Source organism: Myodes glareolus, chromosome 14, assembly GCF_982192425.1.
Source record: "Myodes glareolus chromosome 14, mMyoGla1.1, whole genome shotgun sequence".
Classification (NCBI taxonomy): Eukaryota; Metazoa; Chordata; class Mammalia; order Rodentia; family Cricetidae; genus Myodes; species Myodes glareolus.
In genome coordinates this window covers 24,479,953-24,497,381 of record NC_142039.1, presented here as the reverse complement: position 1 = coordinate 24,497,381, position 17,429 = coordinate 24,479,953, and the positions used below count along the sequence as shown (strand labels likewise).

Here is a 17,429-nt window from a genome sequence, read left to right as displayed (position 1 = left end):
AGAAAACTGATTTTCCCTTTTCCAATAAATAATAACTGCAAATAGCTTCTTGGTTAGGGATGAGAATCTTTTCATGTCTTTTCAGTGTTGAAAGATTTTCTGGTTTGAACATATATAGATCTTGTATATCTTCTCATGGTCACTACCAGTTTATATGTTAATAAGTTTATATTCCTTTTATGTGTTAGGAAAACACTCTTTTCTTGGAGTCATCCATCATCAATGAATTTTTTTTCCCAAGAATAGTGTTTTATATTTTGGTTGAAAGAGTCTTACTATGTAGCCTAGGCTATACTCACACTTGGAAACTAAAAATCTTCCTGTCTTAGCTGCATAGGCCTTGGGTGCTCATTACAACACAAACTTATTTCCAGATTTTTCAAGAGGTGGTTGTTAGGTAACTGTAGAATCCTTAATAAAGACCGTGGCATCTTGATGTTCTTTACATACTGGTACTCTTGGAAACAGGAGGCTCCATCTTTGAGGGGACGTGTGCTTAGGTTTGTAAGAACTCAGACTGTACCCTGGCCACTTTCCAGAATTCTTTAGTGTGGGTCTTAGGGCACTGCATCTCACACCAGCTGATGGGAACCATCTGGACACCTGATTCACTGTGGGCTACCACTACCCCTAACTCATTTTCAGCAGTGGTCAGCAGATAATTGGACTGTGCATCACCTAGGGAGATAACTTTGGTCAAAACTATGTCACCTGGGGGGAAACTCTTGTAAATTTCAACCTTGTCTTTTTCAGTTGCTTGGATATCTTTCTTGCGGATAGTTCCTCGAAAAGCATTTTTTAGTGGTGTGGACCCTACATACAAGATGTGTACTTTGGCAACACGTGAGTTGATGCTAGAGACCTTACAGGTGACAACAGCTCCTACATCTGGAAGTAGCTGGGACTCTGTTTCTCTCACCACAGACAGCACAGGAAGCGCCCCATTCTCGCTGGTCTTTGTCAGGCAGCCCACCAGCGACAAAAATATGTAGCCATGTCGGGTGTAGGTGCCGCTCCTGGGGCTGCCTTCCTCCAAGTTACACAGACATTCGCCGGGGATGCAGTACCTCACCTCATCAATGGATATTATAATCTTTCTTCCTCCTCTTTAATATAGATACTTAATCCTTGATGAGACTGGTTTGATAAAGGCATTCCATTTAGTGCTGAGTGCACCAATATCTTCAACTCTTTGCGTATTGTCCTGTTCTGAATCTCTATATTAATTACCACCTACTAAAGAATAAGCTTCACTAATGAAGTTTCAATGATACGCTGATCTATGAGTACAGTATATACAATATGTCATTAGGAGTCATCTTATTGCCATGTGCATTTATCAGAATAATAGCAGTTTTTATTTATTTCTCTAGAATTGATCTATGGCCTATCAAGTTGCAGGTCCTTGTCCACTTTCACAATGCCAAGTGTGGGCCTTATCTCATGGTATGAACCTTAAATCCAATTTTAAAAATATAATTGGTACTGAATGAGCATGTGATCAAACCGGAGTCTCAAAATGTGGCTGACATGGGGGTTGACTGAGAAGCCATTGACAATGGCACTGGGTCTTGTTTTGTCTGCATGTACTGGCTTTTTGGAATCCTAGTCTTATTGGATACTCACCTTCCTAGACCTGGAGGGAGAGGGGAGGAACTTGAACTTCCCACAGGGCAGGAAACCCTGACTGCTCTTAGGACTGGAGAGGGAGGAGGAGAGGGAGTGGGAGGAATGGGAGGGTATGGGGAGGAGGGGAGGAAGTGGAAATTTTTATAAACAAATAAATAAATAAATTTGGAAGAAAAAATATAATTGGTTACTTGCATAATATTTGTGACATGGTTAAACCTATTTATATATTGCAGGCAGATCACTGGTTTGTAGCTTCAGTACTATCAAGGCTAATCAAGAGGAATGGATGATGTGCAAAGTTCTTCAGCATATGTGTTACTTTTTATTGGTTAATAAAAAAGGAAGCTTCTTATGAAAGGGCAGAATAGAGCTAGGCAGGCAAACTAAACTGAATGCTTGGAAAAAGAAAATAGAGTCAGAGAGATGTGATATAGCGGCTGAAGGAGACAGATGCACCAGAACTTTACTGGCAAATCACGAGTCTACAATCAAGCTGCTTACTATTTTAAAATATTAAGTATTTTAAAAGCACTCCTATTCAGAAAGTTGTTACAGGTACACAATAAAGACAGATTCAAGTAAAAAGAAAGACCTGTGAGTGGGTCACAGTGTTAAATAAAGTTACATAGGCTTGGGAGAGAGAAGAAAATAAGTAAAGAAACAGTAAAAGTAATATAAAAGAGTGCAAACAGTCATATATTATAGGAGTAAAGATAATAAAATAAAGATTAAACTGGTAGAAAAAGTAATAGAGTAAGAAAATAAACCATGTAAATATGAAGAAACACAGAGAGTCTGGATTATGTGTATTATTATGCTTTTCTGTCTTTGACTGTGAATGAGCTAAGAACAGAAGGATATTTTAATGAAGTCACTGTTAACCTAAACCAACATAAATATTTCAAAGATATCTTGCCTTCAAAATTTGGATCTAAGGATATGTTGCTTTGGAAAAGAAGATCTGCTTTCATTTCCACAGAGGATGAGAACCTATGCATTCTTTCCAGACTAATGTAGTTTGATGGACTAAGACTACCCAAAAAGTCCCCATGAAAATTCTAAAATTATTTTGTCCAACAATAAGCAGGAAGCAGCTTGGAGAGAACAATGACCAAGTTTCCAAATATTGTTTGTAACTGTTTGTTTACATTTAAAGGAGTATATGATATAGAGATGAATACTCTGTATATGGTATGTATCTTGGTTAATTGACACAAATTTAAGTCAATTTTGTTGTATATATTTCAGCTCCAGGTTAAGGTATTGTGTTTGTACAGCTCATTTAAAAGTGTAATAAATAATTAAGAAATATGAGTTAATAGAATTGTTTAAAATAGTCAAACTTGTAATCATGTTAGTTAGGTTTTTTTAGATATATAGAGATATGTTTCAGTAAGATAGATATTCTTCAAACTTTTCAAAAACTAACAGACTATGACGTTCAAAATATTTTAAGAACTTAGGACTTTTCATGACAATGAGACATATCTGCTCCTGGAAGCACCAATTTACCTCAAGAATATTATGGGCAACAAAGAGGCTCTTTATAGTGTTTTCTAGCCATTTGGGCAAGAAACTTCTCTTGCCTAGACTGCTTGATGGCATGTTGTATGTACTGGACATGCAGGAACCACAGAAAAATGACTGCTGACCTTGGCTAGAAGTGAGGCAGTCCTTCAGGGTTTCTGCTTCACTAAAGAGTCTGCCAGACATTCTGCAGGACACAGAAGAAAGTGACTGACAAACTGCCAATATAGGTAAAAGAGTCTTTGAAATTTCCTGCTTTGTGGAAAAGTCTGCCAGAAACTATGGGCCTGTAGGCTGAAGATGGATGCCACAATGTTAAAGAAAAGTTTACGTGACTTTCCAGGAAGCTAGATGTCTCTGTTGATTCTAGAGTTTTGGAAGTTATTTACAATGCATTTACTGTTAATTTAGGTAATATTATATCATTTATGGGTCTTTGATGGAATTGAAGAATAGATGGTATGGGACAACTGTCTATATTCTGTCAATTATATTTTAAATAATTACTAATTGGCCAGTATCCAGGCAAGAAGTGTAGGCAGGACAACCAGACAGGAAATAGAGGCAGGTCAATGGGAACAGAATTCTGGGAAGAAGTAAGCTCTTTCTGAAGCTGTGAGCCCTCCACAGAAGAAGCAAGATGTGACTGCCCTGCTGAATAAAGTACTGAGCCATCAACAAATGGTGCCCAATGTGTGGATGACTGCTTCTACATAAAGTTTGAAAGAGCTTGGGAACTAATTCTAGACATAAAATAATAGAGTTAAACATGGCTTGTTGATAGCAGCCCTCTCTTGGGTAGGCTCTGTTTGCTAGAGGCAAATACTCTCATTTAAGAGAGGCTTCCTAACTCAGCTTTAGCTGTAAAACCTTGCAGCTCTTTTAAGAGGTCCAGTCACAAAACACTTAAATGGTGTTAATGAAAACTTGACCACATGCCTTTTGGTTTTGAGCTGTAGCAGGAAAAAGGCCATGCTGTTTTAAAATGTCAGCTTTCTGGGTCATCCTGCTAGGGCCAACTCTGACTTTTTCAGGCAAGCATTCAAAGTATAGAGCATTTAAATATGGTTTGTGAGCACACTGCTGCAGCTTGCTTGCTGGCAGGGACCTGAAATGCCATAGAGTTGTGGCAATAAACGTGGCTATAGCCGCTACCTCTGCCATGAGGCTGGAATCTCAGAAAGCTAAAAAAATGAGCTGGATCTAGCCGTCAAAGCCAGAGCTTTAATCCTCTCTATATTGCTTAGCAAATTAAGGACTTAAATGGTCAGAAGAATGGAGAGTTATACAGTAAAGAGAGATTCAAAGACAAGGAAAACTTCTAAATGTTTTACAGTATGTTAAAAATATTTGCAAGCTTGGGAAGGTAAAGAACAAGGTTAAAGTCCTTAAAATAAAAAAGAAAGAGAGTAGTTGGGTGTGGTGGTACACATCGTTAATCCCAACACTTGGGAGACAGAGGTAAACTGACTTCTGTGAGTTCATGGTGTGGTGGCACATGTCTTTAACCTCAGCTCTTAGGAGGCAGAGGCAGGCAGATCTCTGTGAGTTCAAAGGAAGCCTGGTCTACAGAGTGAATTCCAGGACAAAAATTACAGAGAAAACCTGTCTCAAAAAGCCAAAAATTAAAAATAAAAATAAAAGAAATAGAGGTTAAAATAAAACCATGTAAAGATGAAAAATACACAGAGAGACTGGATACTGCATGTTATTATGCTCTCTTTGAATTGTTTGAATGCTGAGGAAGGAGAAACAGCAACTAAATATAAATACAATATAAATATAATAACAGCTGTTAAATATAAACACTGCTGGATTAATAAAACATAAATATTTTGTAAATGCCTCAACTTTAAAATGGAAATCAAAAGGTATGATACTTTGGAGAAGATTTGCTTTTGTTTCCACAGAAAATGAAAAGTTATGGATTTATTGTCAGTTAAAAAAAATCAGGTTTGATCACGGAAGATCACCTGTGAAATCTCCAGTAGGAACAGATGGCCCAGACATCTGAGTTCTACATCCAGAACAGATTTAAGACTGCTGCCTGGAATGATTAAGCCCCAAAGAATATTCCTGTCAGGACTTGATTATAATTCTAAATTTTCTTTAGGTCCCCATAAGATTATCAGCACCCTTAAACAGCAGGAAGTAGCCTGGAATACAATGCACACATTCCCAAATAATGGACTATGGATATTTTCTTTTGTTTAAGATTTTGGTTACAGATTGTTTTGACTAATGGTCAGAAGAAAAGCTAAACAAAGGATATTAGATTCAGAGTTCTTGTTTTTTAAAAAAGAGGTGGAAGTGGTGTAGGACAATTGTCTATAGTCTGTCAATTATATGTCAAATAAAACCCTGATTGGCCAGAAGCCAGGCAGGAACTATAGTCAGGACAACAAGACAGGAAATAGAGGTGAGTCAATGAGAACAGGAGAATTCTGGGAAGAAGAAAGCTCTTTCTGTAGTTGTGAGCCTGCCACAGAAGAAGAAAGATGTAACTGCCTTGTTGAAAAAGGTACTTAGTCATGTGGCTAACACAGATAAGAATAATGGGCTAATATAAGTTATAAGAGTTAATAAGAAGACTGAGATAAGAAGCCAATCAGTTTACAGTTAATGTAGACCTCTATGTGATTTCTTTGGGATCTAACGACTGTGGAAACCAGGCAGGACAGAAAACTTCAAACAACAGATAGTTATAATTATACTTTTCCTTAGTTATGATAAAAGATAAAGTAGATATAAATATTATAACTGTAATTCATTCTTGATTAATGTTCGGCATATGTAATTTTCTATGTTAAAGCTAAAACCTTTTTTATTTAAATAGTAAAGGGGGAAATTATGTGTGAAGTCCTTCTGTATATGCGTTTCTTTCTTTGGTTAATGAGTAAAGAAGCTTCTTTGGCTTATGACAGAGCATAATAGAACTAGTGGGAAAACTAAGCTGAATGCTAGGAGAAAGAAGGTGGAGCCAGCTTCCAATGTTCTGTTGAAGGAGACCTATGTGCCAGAACCTTGCTGGAAAACTATGACTGTTGTCATAAAATATAAAATAATAGAAATTGATTAATTGTTGATGTAAGAGCTTGCTAGAAATATACTTAAGCAATTGGCCAACCACCACGGCAATTAATATAATTTCTGTGAGATTATTTGGGGTCTGGGTGACTGAGAAATGAATGAGCAGCCTCTGCCAAGAAGTCAAACTTTTGGTTGGGACCAGATTGATTTGTCCACGTGTAACAACAAAAATAGTTTATGTCTTCATCAAAGGGGATTTTCTTTAAATAAAAAAAATATTATCTTTTTGTTTATCTGTCTTTGATACCCCTTACAAAAAAAACTTCTCTTTGCAACATTAGATGCCACTACAGAACACTACAATCAAATCTAAGAGTTGTGGATACCAGTCCTAATGGATACATCTACAAAGTACACCTGTACCTAAGATACTGGGAACATTAAATAGATGAGGTGGAAAGATTTCAAAAACCAGAGGATTATGGAGTTTACTGTGAGACTCTATCTCTTAGTAATGTCAGAAACTACACTTATAAAGTCTCACCAACATGATCGCCTGAACAAGAGTAAAACACAGTTGATACCAATATACATGCAGAACTGGACAGAGAAAAACTTATGAGAACACAGGACATGGTAACATATTCATGCATTTGATTTTTTTAAACATAAGGAAATTGTTTTCTACAAGAAACACTATTAAAATACTTTTCTAAGATTATCATTTGAGCTTGTAATAATACACTTAAATTCTGTTCTTGCAATAGAAACAAATATACACAAACTACACTGTTTATGCAAACAGTTCAGGGGCAGTCACTGACCTTATCTAAAAAAAGTGGTTAAAGATTAATCTTTCTGGATTTTAAATCAGTTAGATGAATAACAGGGCCTCTAGGAGACAGATGACACTGAGGTCAATTAACTCTCTTCCAATCAATTATTAATTTTGTATGAACGGACTAAATGTTGGCGATAAAGATGCACAGTATTATTGAAATGTAAGTTAAAAATCACCATTTTTATGTAAGAGATTTTTTATTGGTCATCACATTAAAGTCAAATGTCCCTCTTTTAATACAAATAATACTACTACTACTACAGTAATTTGTTAATATTTCTTCATTCTTGAAAATTTTGTACATACATACAATAAAATATGGACAAATTTACCTACCATTTCCCCTACTACTCTCCTCTATATCTCCCTTAGCAAGTAATCCATCTAAGCTTATGCATTTTGTTTTTCTTATATAAAAAACCTACTAAGTCCCAATAGTGCTGTTCAAATAAGCCATCGGCTTGAGCTTGGAATCAACAAGTGGCCACATCCACTTTTTGAAAACTAATTTTCTCTCCACCAATAATCCTCAATTAGAAGTAACTCATCAGTAAAGAGGAAATCGGGGGCAAGTATCCCATCTATGCCAGAATGCTGTCTGCTTTGTCTTATGTAGATATTATGTGATAGGATTCCAAAGACAGACAATTTCTGTGATTTTTTTTCTCTAAATGGACTCAAATACATAGAGATACAGTTTCCTTTTAAGTTATGGCTATTACAACCATGGACTAATTTCAGTAAAATTTAAAGTTCTGAGATCTACTAAATTTGGATACTATTTTGAAAGTCTATTGATTTGATAAGGAACAAAAATGTAAATATAACCCATGCTTTTCAATTATTTTAGAATGTCAGAATCTTTTTTTACAGTAAATTATGTCTATAACCCTAAATTTCACCTTTCTGGTGACAGTCTTTAGGTGGTTCATGACAGTTGAGGCTGTATTGCTGAACTAAATCTGAACATGACTTGACACCATTTTCCCAATATTGACATTCTGTCCTGGTGCAGGAAAATTGTCTGTATTCTGTCAATCATGTTTTAAATAAATGCTGAATGGCCAGGCAGGAAGTATAGGTGGGAAAATCAGACAGGAAGTGGAAATGATGCAATGAGAGCAGGGGAATTCTGGGAAGGAGGAAGCTGATTCTCCCACCCCCGCTTCTTCCCAGACCACTGAAGCAGCAGGATGTGATCTGCCCCACTGAAAAAGGTACTGAGCCACATGACTATCATAGATCAGAATAATGGGTTAATATAAGCTACAAGAGCTAATACGTAGCCTGACCTAATGGATCAATCAGCTTTATAACTTATAGAGATCTCTGTGTGATTTTCTTTGGGGTTAAACAGCTGTGGGAACCCGGCAGGACAGATAACCCTGATGAGCTTGGCTAGCTCAGATCCCACTTCTAATACCAGGAAACATAAGCAAACCAGCCCCTCATGTTACACTGACCTGTATCTTTAGGAAATATTCTTTGGATATTTCCTTAAGTCTTAAGGAATTGATGAATAGAAACTAGACCCTTGACTAGCTCGGTGGCTGCAGATGATACTGGAAAAAAATTTACTTCCAATCTAGTGAATTCTCTTGGAGAACTAGTAATAGCTTTAATATATATATATATATATAGATAGATAGATAGATAGATAGATAGATAGATAGATAGATAGAGATTTCTTGTTAATTTTAAATATATGTCATATATATATAAATATTTCAAGTTCCATTTCTGTATCATGAAGATATTGTATATTGTATATATTCATGAAAATTCCCAACAGATGAAAGTGGTGATACCCTTAAAAACTTCTAAACGACTCACATTGAGCATTTGCTTTGAGATATATAGGGTTACCACAGAGCAGAATAGCAACAACCCACTTGTCATTGATGAAGACTAATTTCCTGTAACTTTGTCCACAATGATGTCTGTGCACTTTGTCTCTTTACAGGTAAGAAAGGGGTCAGGCAATTGTGACAAATGTTAATCCCAGGATTTAGGAGGCTGAGGCAGGTGGATCTCTTTGAGTTTGAGGCCAACATGGCCTACAGAGTGAGTTCTGGGGCATCCAGGGCTACACAAAGAAACCCTGTCTCAAAGAAACAGAAAATAAAATATAATAAAATAAACAAAGAAAAAGAAATAATTCTTGAATTTTAAAAGCAGAAACGACATCCCAAGTTCAAGTATTACTCACACAAAATTGACAATGTTCTTGAATATCCTGCCCACTTCAGTTTGTTTGCCTTCTTAGCAGTCTCAAATAAAGGAAGTACACTGCCCAGAGTATTCAGCAAGGAATGGTATAACCATCTTCTTTCTTAATATAGAATGGCTGTAGCCTGCAGAATAGGAGAACCAAGCAAGTCCTCCAGAATCACACAGGTATGTGACTGGCAATACATTGACTACAGCCTATATTCAAGAGGAAGAGGCAGGGAAATCTCTGCGACCTTCCGGCCAGCCTGGTCTATGTAGAGTTTCAGTACGGCCAGAGTTATACATTGAAATCTTAAAAGAAAAGGAAAGAAAAAAAGAAAGAAAGAAAGAAGTCATCTTATACACCTAATCTCAGTGTTTAAGAATGATTGGGAAAGTAACCAATAAAACATTACTATAGGAAATGAAGTTTATGATTTGGATCAAATGCAATTTGGGTCATTATTGGGTCATTTCCTGATTCCACAGCTGTGTGGACTGCTGTTTATGTCTGGGTACTCTATACTGGATCCCTGCTGGCCTCTTTCTATGCTGACAAGCAGAGTGGCACCAAGATCTGTATGACCTGCATTGTACTGCACTGCCCTTTTCTTGTTTCTATGGCTCTAAGGAATAAATAACTGGTTGTGTTTTTTTTTTTTCTGTACAGATTTTAGTGTTTGGTTTTGTTCTTTAAATTTTCAAAGATAATTCTTGATGTTCAATTTTGTTTGTGGAATTTGGAAGATTTTCTGCATATACAGTCATGCTGTTCGTGATGAAACATAATTTTCTTTCTCCATTATTTACTGCTTTTTGGACAAGACAAGACAAAACAAGACAAGAAAGTGCAAAGGATTCCTCCATTTCATATTCTTGCTAAGGCCATCTCAGTTTAACTAGAATTTGATCTCCTTGATGGAAAATCCCGTGAAAAATTATGCAATCCTATTCTAAGAACTTGAGGTCAAGATGACTCAGCTAATTTTCTGTTAAATTGCTTGCTTATGCAAACCTCATGGTCCAGCTAAATGATTATCTTAGCTTTAGTTTAACTGCTTTCCTGTTTTATAAAACCTCCCCTTCAACAGCCAATCAAGAAAGTAAGATTCCCTGAAGTGGATTTTGCCCAGAAAAAAAAAAAAAACCTTAATCCTAAATGCCCTCTGCTATATTTATGTCCAAAATACCTGAATATAGAGCCAGGTGGGTCGATTGTGTTTCTGAGCGATCTTCTCTAGTGAACACTTTTAATTTATTTTTTTATTATCAAAAAACTCTGCATAGAACTCACCATATCATGTTGACTCATTGCAAAAATGTCAGGAAAAAAGTCACTGTGCATAATGTCACCTGGGGTTTTTTCATTAGTACAGATCAAATGAGACAAGTGTGGAGGCCCAAAGAGGCCAAAGGTCAGAGAGTTTGGGACTTGTTTTTAGCTTGAAATTATTGTTTTTAACTCAAACAAAGGTACCACCTTGTTGTAAATCAGACTTTTACTCTCTTAAGGGTATTGTAAACAGTTGTGACTAGTTGCCAGATCTCTGTGCTACTAAAATAGGGAAGTAGTTGATTCCTACCTAAAACAAAAGTCTAAAGATCCAACTAAATTCTAGTTCCCTTTATGGAACTAACTTGGGATTCCACACAGGGAGTGGTGTGCCTACAGAGTGTTTGGTCTAGGGCATGAGTCAGGGGCATGAGTGACTGAATGTACCCCAGGACTTTCAATTTGTATGATAATGCAGCCCTTTTGTTCTATTGCTACCTTTTGAAATCAGGGGTATATTAAGCTGTTGGAAATTAAACATGGGCAAATTTTCAGTATTCACTGAAATTCCCTCGAAATACTATCCTATGGTTTCTGTGTTTTATTATTTTTGTTCATGTATTTGTATTCTTTACTATATTTCTAAAATTCCCACACCTCCACTCTGGAAGAAATGTATTTTTGTTGAGGCTGGCTTCTGAGAGATAAGATCTTGTTACTCCTATTTTCTGAATATTTTCTTTTATTATAAAAAAAATGCTATGAGACAATGGTTTTTACCCTGGAAATTGTATTTTAATAAAACACTGATTGGCCTGTAGCCAGGCAGGAAGTACAGGTGGGACAGCTAGGCAGGAAGTAGAGGTGGTGTAATGAGAACAGGAACATTCTGCGAAGATGAAAGCCCATTCCTCTGCAGTCGTGATCCAGCCACAGAAGAAGCAAGATGTGACTGCCTTGCCAAATAAGGTACCAAGCCACATGGTTAACATAGACAAGAAAAATGGGCTAATATATTTTACAAGCATTAATAAGAAGTCTGAGCTAATGGGTCAATCAGTTTATAACTAATGTAGAACTCTGTGTGATTTCTTTTGGACTTAACAACTGTAGGAACCGGCCAGGATAGAAACAGCAAACTACAGAAGATAATTAACTTTATCTAATGGTTGAGATCTTACTTTTTCTCTTTTTTTTTTCTTTTCAATGTGGTATATTTTCATTGGTAGAAATCACACATTGAAAGATATTTGAATTGGAAGAAAAAATTTTACTTCATTGAATACAAAAGTATTTTAGTATTTAGTAGTATTGGTTTTCCACTAAGGATTTCTAAAGAATATTCATGAGAAACATCATTCTATTGCAATAGTGAACATTATGTTTAAAAACTTAAAATTACTGTTTAAGAGAACTATAAAAACAAAAATGCCTAATTTGTAATTCCTGAAATGTAGGGGATTGTTTTTGTAATTGCCTGTGTTTTCACTTCAGTAAACAAGCTTGTGTGCCCCTGACTGCACATTAGCTGGATGTGTTCTTAATTGTTTGTAAGTGTTGTAAAGATAAAAATAAAATGCTGCAGGATCCCTGGTGACTGCAGTGGCAGAAACGCTGCAGGTCCCTGAGCAGGGGCAGGCAACGGGCCCCAGAGCAGCTGGTCCCAGTCAGGGATAGCACAAAAGACCACGTTGCAGGTCTCCAAAGGCAGCTGGTCCCAGGTGGCTAGCCACATGGTGGCATCAGGCAAAGGACAGATGAATAGGAACACCACGCAGTGTGAGGTTGGATATTTATTAAGTGGGTTATGGAAGGAAAGGGGGGAAGTATAAGAGCAGAGAGATGGGTAGAGAGAGAGGGAGAAGATAGAGACAGAAAGAGAAGGGAGAGATGGAAACTGTCTCTTTGAGAGGGAGATGGAAAAGGGGTAGACTCAGGTTGCAAGCAGGAAGTAAGATCTGCTTGCCTTGGCAAATGGGAAGGAGTGTGTGGCTTGTCTCTTAAAGGGACAGAACAGACCATTACAGGTAGGATATGTGCCTGATTACAGTCTATATGCTTGACCCTGATTACAAAATGGCAGGAAATACATAGCCTTGTGAGTTTTGCCTTTATAAATTCATGATTAATGCAATCATATGAATGTGCTTAGATATCTATTGTCAGTATTTAATAAAGTCTCTTATTTGTTAAATTTCTTCACTGTCATGTTGAATCTCTAGGTGACCTCAGACCCATAACACTACAATTCTATTTCTTACAAAGTCTGTGTCTGGATGCAATACCAAGTTAATCCTGATTTTGAAGGATGATTTAGAAATTACTTTCATTTGCTATCCTTCACTGGAACAGTTTTACACATTTTCTATGTGTATAGCTGAAGAAGCTCTGAGTGAGTGTGTAAAGAGTCAATAACGTCATGCATATGAGAGGGCCAAGCAAAAATTATGATAGGCCCCTAATAACTTAATTAAGAATAAGTCCTGGGCCAACTCCCACTCCACACAGGTGATCACTATATAAGAACAAAGCCTGGGACTTGTCCAAGACTTGTCAAAGAATCAAAACGCTATAACATTAGCCCACCACTCATAGCCCTAACTAATTAGAAATGTACTAATATAATTGTAGTATCAATAATAAAAGCCCAGATGCAGAAATTGGGGTTAAATTTGAAGACCAGAAAGTCTTTACTGGAGAAGTATTGCTTCTACCAAGGTTGGGCAACTGCAAACTAAGCAGAAAGCCTCTCTTTCCACTCATTTGGTATTTTCTCTAGTGCTGAGATTAAGAGCATATGACTCCCAAGCACTGGGATTAAAGTGTAGACCACCACCACCTAGATTTATTTCTGTATTGATCTTGTGTCATCCAAAGTGGCATTGAAATCACAAAGATCCATCTGACTCCATCTCTTAAATCCTGGGATTAAAAGTGTGTTTCACTATTGCCTGACCTCTAGTTGCTTAAGATTTGCCTCTGGTCTTTGGTCAAGATTTACTTATCAAAAAAACTAACAATATACCACTATATATGACTGCCACCTGAATAAGCCAATCCTAAGCAGGATGGTCATACTGCTTTTAAAATTCCCATAGCTGTGCTTAAAAGGAGCTTACACATTCCTCTTGGGGTTGTTGCCTTTTTGTACAGGTGTGTGATCCCACATGTATGTGGCATAATCAATGCTCTTGCTGATTGCATTGACACAGGTAGTTTTTTGGAGACTCCTTATGTTCCCTAACATATAAATATCTATTATTGACAAGGATCACTGTCTCAGAGCTATGAAAAGTAGAAAAGACTTTTGCAGTGTAGGCTCAAAATTTCAGTCTTCCTCTGATCAGTATGCAAATGTTGACAGAGAATACAGAAAGCATGATTGTGGGAGTCAGCCATGATAAGCTAAGTACGGGCAGGTCTCCCAAAGGAAGTTCTTTACTTTCAACCATTATCACCTGCCAGAGTAGAACTCAACCATCAGTAAATTTAATAAGAGGCCTGCATCTCAGTAGTTCACGATGAGGCAGGATTGCAGGAAGAAACACATGCTGAGATTACCCAAGCTCCACCCAAGAACAGACCATTCAAAGGAAATACGTAACATTCCAACTGCTGTAAATAGGAATACTTGCCAGAACACATTCACCAGGACACCTCTAGATAAATGTCAGCTAATCAGGGGACCTAAAACCTCAGAAACCCCCCACCCCCAACTTTACTACTATAAAATCCTATTCTAATTGAGCTCAGGGCTCTCCATTTATTCTAATATGCTGGACATGTGGAGAGACCGAGTTTGCAAGCTTGATTAAAATAAAGGCTCTTTGCTTTTACATACAGGACTCAGTCTCCCTGTTGGCTTTTGCAGGGACTTTGCATATTTAGGCATATCATTTGCGGGCTCACCCTGGAACCCCTAAGCCACTACGACTACCACCCATAGAGCCATCAACTGGCCAGTAACTTTTCTGTTTTTTTTTTCATGTCAGTAAGTTTTCTTTGTTTTATTTCATGACAGTAAGTTTTCTGTGTTTTGTGTTATGTCTCATGTCTGTGTCTTTGTCTCATGTCTTTCTGTGAGCAGGTCCAGGAACCAGAAGTGCCTGAAGATGATCTGCAGACTCACAAAAAGATCACAGCCTGGGCTCCTGGAGAAGACAATCCCAGGGCCCTTCGGCAGAGCATGGTTCCCTCTGGTGAGACACACGGGTAGCATTGTCAGTTCTATGTTTTAAGACACATAAGTAGCATTGTCAGTTCTGTGAAGAGACACATGGGTAGCAGTCTCATTTCAAGAGAGGGGCAGGTCACACCCATGAAACAGCTTGAAGCTGTGTCTTTGCTTTGGTTTGGTGCCATTGTCCTGTTCATTTTCCTGTATGTCTGTGTGATATGTTTGTGTCCTGACATAGGCTGCAGCTGATGATATGGAACAGACTCAAATCATACTCCTTTGACTTTGATATTGTGATCACTTACAGGACTTTAGAGATAGGGCCAAAAGCATAGAGATAAATTTTCCTCGACGCCTTAAACATTTCACAACAAGGTGTCAACATTGGCACCAAGCACAAGGCTGCTAGCTGCAGGGTAGCATGCTTGTATGGATGGGTGGCTGGCCTATGTAGCCTTGTTGTTGCAATGTAGCAAGGCTGCCAGCCACACTCGTAGAGGGCAGATGTATGCCAATAGGATTTCAAACACTGAACAGAGAATCTGGGGTTAATTGCTATGGCTTGGAGAGGACAATCATCTTTTCCCCCAAACTGCATATCACCCTGTCCCTCCCTTACTGGTGGATGAGTTCCCTCCACCTATCCTGTGTGTGGTGTGCCTCAACTTCTGGTCAAACCTGACCAAGGTTTGACTGTAACATGAGGGCCTGCTTGTCGGGTTTTCTCTCCTGCCCAGTTCCCACAGCTGGTAAACCCCAGAGAAAATCACAGAGAAGTCTCCATAAGTTATAAACTGATTGGTCCATTAGCTCAGGCTTCTTATTAACTCTTATAACTTATATTTGCCCATTATTCTAGTATATGTTAGCCACATGACTGGGTACCTTTTTCAGCAGGGCAGATCACATCCTGCTTCTTTGGTGTCTGAGCAGGACTGGGATGAGAGCTTCCTTCTTTCCAGAATACTCCTGTTCTCATTGCCCTGCCTCTACTTCCTGTCTGATTGTCCTGACTATACTTCCTGCCTGGCTACTGGCCAGTTAGCGTATATTTAAAACATAATTGACAGAATATAGAAAATTCTCCTGCACCATTTGACTTTCCTCTATCAGAGCTCCTTCGATCATTCGGAATCAATGTGTTATTAATATCTGTCATCATTTATAGGGTCTGGTTACAAATTATTATTGGTTAATATAAAAAAAAACTACTGTAAGACTCAAATGTTTCACACTGGTACAAGACTTTTTGTGATGTTAAATTAAAGTTTTTTTGTTATAATATATGCATGTTTCTGTTCTTGCTTCAAATATTATAGCCATACACCACTGAGAAAAAACACAAAAAAGACATCAGGAAGAGTTTTATGTTGTCTAAAAAGTGAGGGACTTTGGTGTGTTGTTGAAAATTTGGGCTAATTCTGGTTAAGGTAAATGTAAAAAAAAAAGCTATATAAGAAATTATAAAAGATCAAAAGGGGATGTAAACTATGGTTGCTATGGTTTCTCAAACATTCAAATACTAAATACACTTGCTTTGTTAAAAAAAGTTTGTCTATATAACTTTCTTACAAACATGGAGCTGAGACAACAATGGCCTATTTTTGCTGTTACGGGCCTGACTTCAGAAATTTATCGCTTAGCTCTGATTACTAAATTTATTTGCTTAAAGCACTTCACTTATTGCAAAAGATGACATCAGAACAGGATGACCTAAAAGCAGCTGTTAAAATATGGCTGTTATTCCTAGGTCCATGAAATCCCCAAAATCCAACAAGATCTAGTCACATATGTAAAAGACAAGAGCCTTTACTACACACACGTTTGAAAACTTGGAATGATAGGAGAGCTCTGAGCTCAGTTGGAGCTGGGTTTTTATAGTAGTAAAGGTGGGGGGGTAAGGAATTTCTAAGGTTCAAGACCCCTGATTGGCTGACATTTATCTAGGGGTCTCCTGATGAATGTGTGCTGGCAGGTGATCCTATCTACAAAGGTTGGAATGTTGAGAATTTCCTTTGAATGGTCTATTCCTGGATGGTGCCCAGACAGTCTCAGTGTGTGGTCCTTATTGGAACCAGGTCTTGCTTTAGGGTAAACTACTGAGACTCAGGCCTCTATTAAGCATATAATGGCTGGGTCCTACACCTCTCCCTTCAGAAGTACCAATGACAGGACACAGTCATGAGTCCTGCTTGCCCGTGGGTTTAAGGAGATAATATTGGAACCTAAGAACCTTTAGCTAACAAAGTTTTCCAGAACAGTGGCCAGCCTAACAGGCCCTGTAGTTTTGTTCTTTTGAGTACAACAAAATTGTAATTATATTCCTGAATGTCTTCTTTGGTTCTTGGTTGTGCATAAAGAACCAAATGTCTTTTTATTGTAGGATCATTTTAGTTAACAAATCCTTTAATTGACCACTCTGTGCCTATTTTTTTCTGGTATATCAACAGGCACTATAGGTAGTCATTTTGTCCCCGTGACAGGGAATTACTCCTTATCTCAGCCTTTCAGCCTATTCTGGGCAGAGAGCATAGGTTGTTGTGTTCCTTTCTGCAACTTCTTCAAGCTAATATCAGGGTATTGTCATCAGGTCCCAAGTAGATTGAAAGGATAACCAAAGGTAAGGATGGAACTCAGGCAATGGGGCACTCATCAGAATCATCAGGTTCACAGACTCTGTTGAAGAGCCAGGGATTATTCACATCAGCTGGACTGGTCCACATCAGCTTTCAGAAAGT

At 37.8% G+C, this 17,429-nt stretch overlaps 1 protein-coding gene and 1 pseudogene across 12 annotated transcripts in view; one reads left to right on the top strand and one right to left on the bottom strand.

Annotated features, from left to right (window-relative positions):
* Positions 1–233: 233 nt before the first annotated feature.
* LOC125417574 (exosome complex component CSL4 pseudogene) lies at positions 234–10,543 on the bottom strand (annotated as a pseudogene).
* A 784-nt stretch (positions 10,544–11,327) lies between these two features.
* Positions 11,328–17,429, top strand: part of LOC125417337 (aldo-keto reductase family 1 member C1-like) — a 47,277-nt gene continuing 41,175 nt past the window's right edge. For 6 of the 12 annotated variants that reach the window (XM_087896422.1, XM_087896421.1, XM_087896418.1 and 3 more), the window contains exons 1-2: positions 11,436–11,483; positions 14,602–14,713. Coding sequence is in view for 2 of the 12 variants with exons in the window: in XM_087896416.1 (XP_087752542.1) it covers positions 14,627–14,713 (87 nt within the window). In the remaining 10 variants the exon portion in view is untranslated. Of the gene's footprint in view, positions 11,484–14,601; positions 14,727–17,429 lie in introns of those variants that run through there. The other 6 variants (XR_015734835.1, XM_087896416.1, XM_087896410.1 and 3 more) reach the window with 4 other exon arrangements.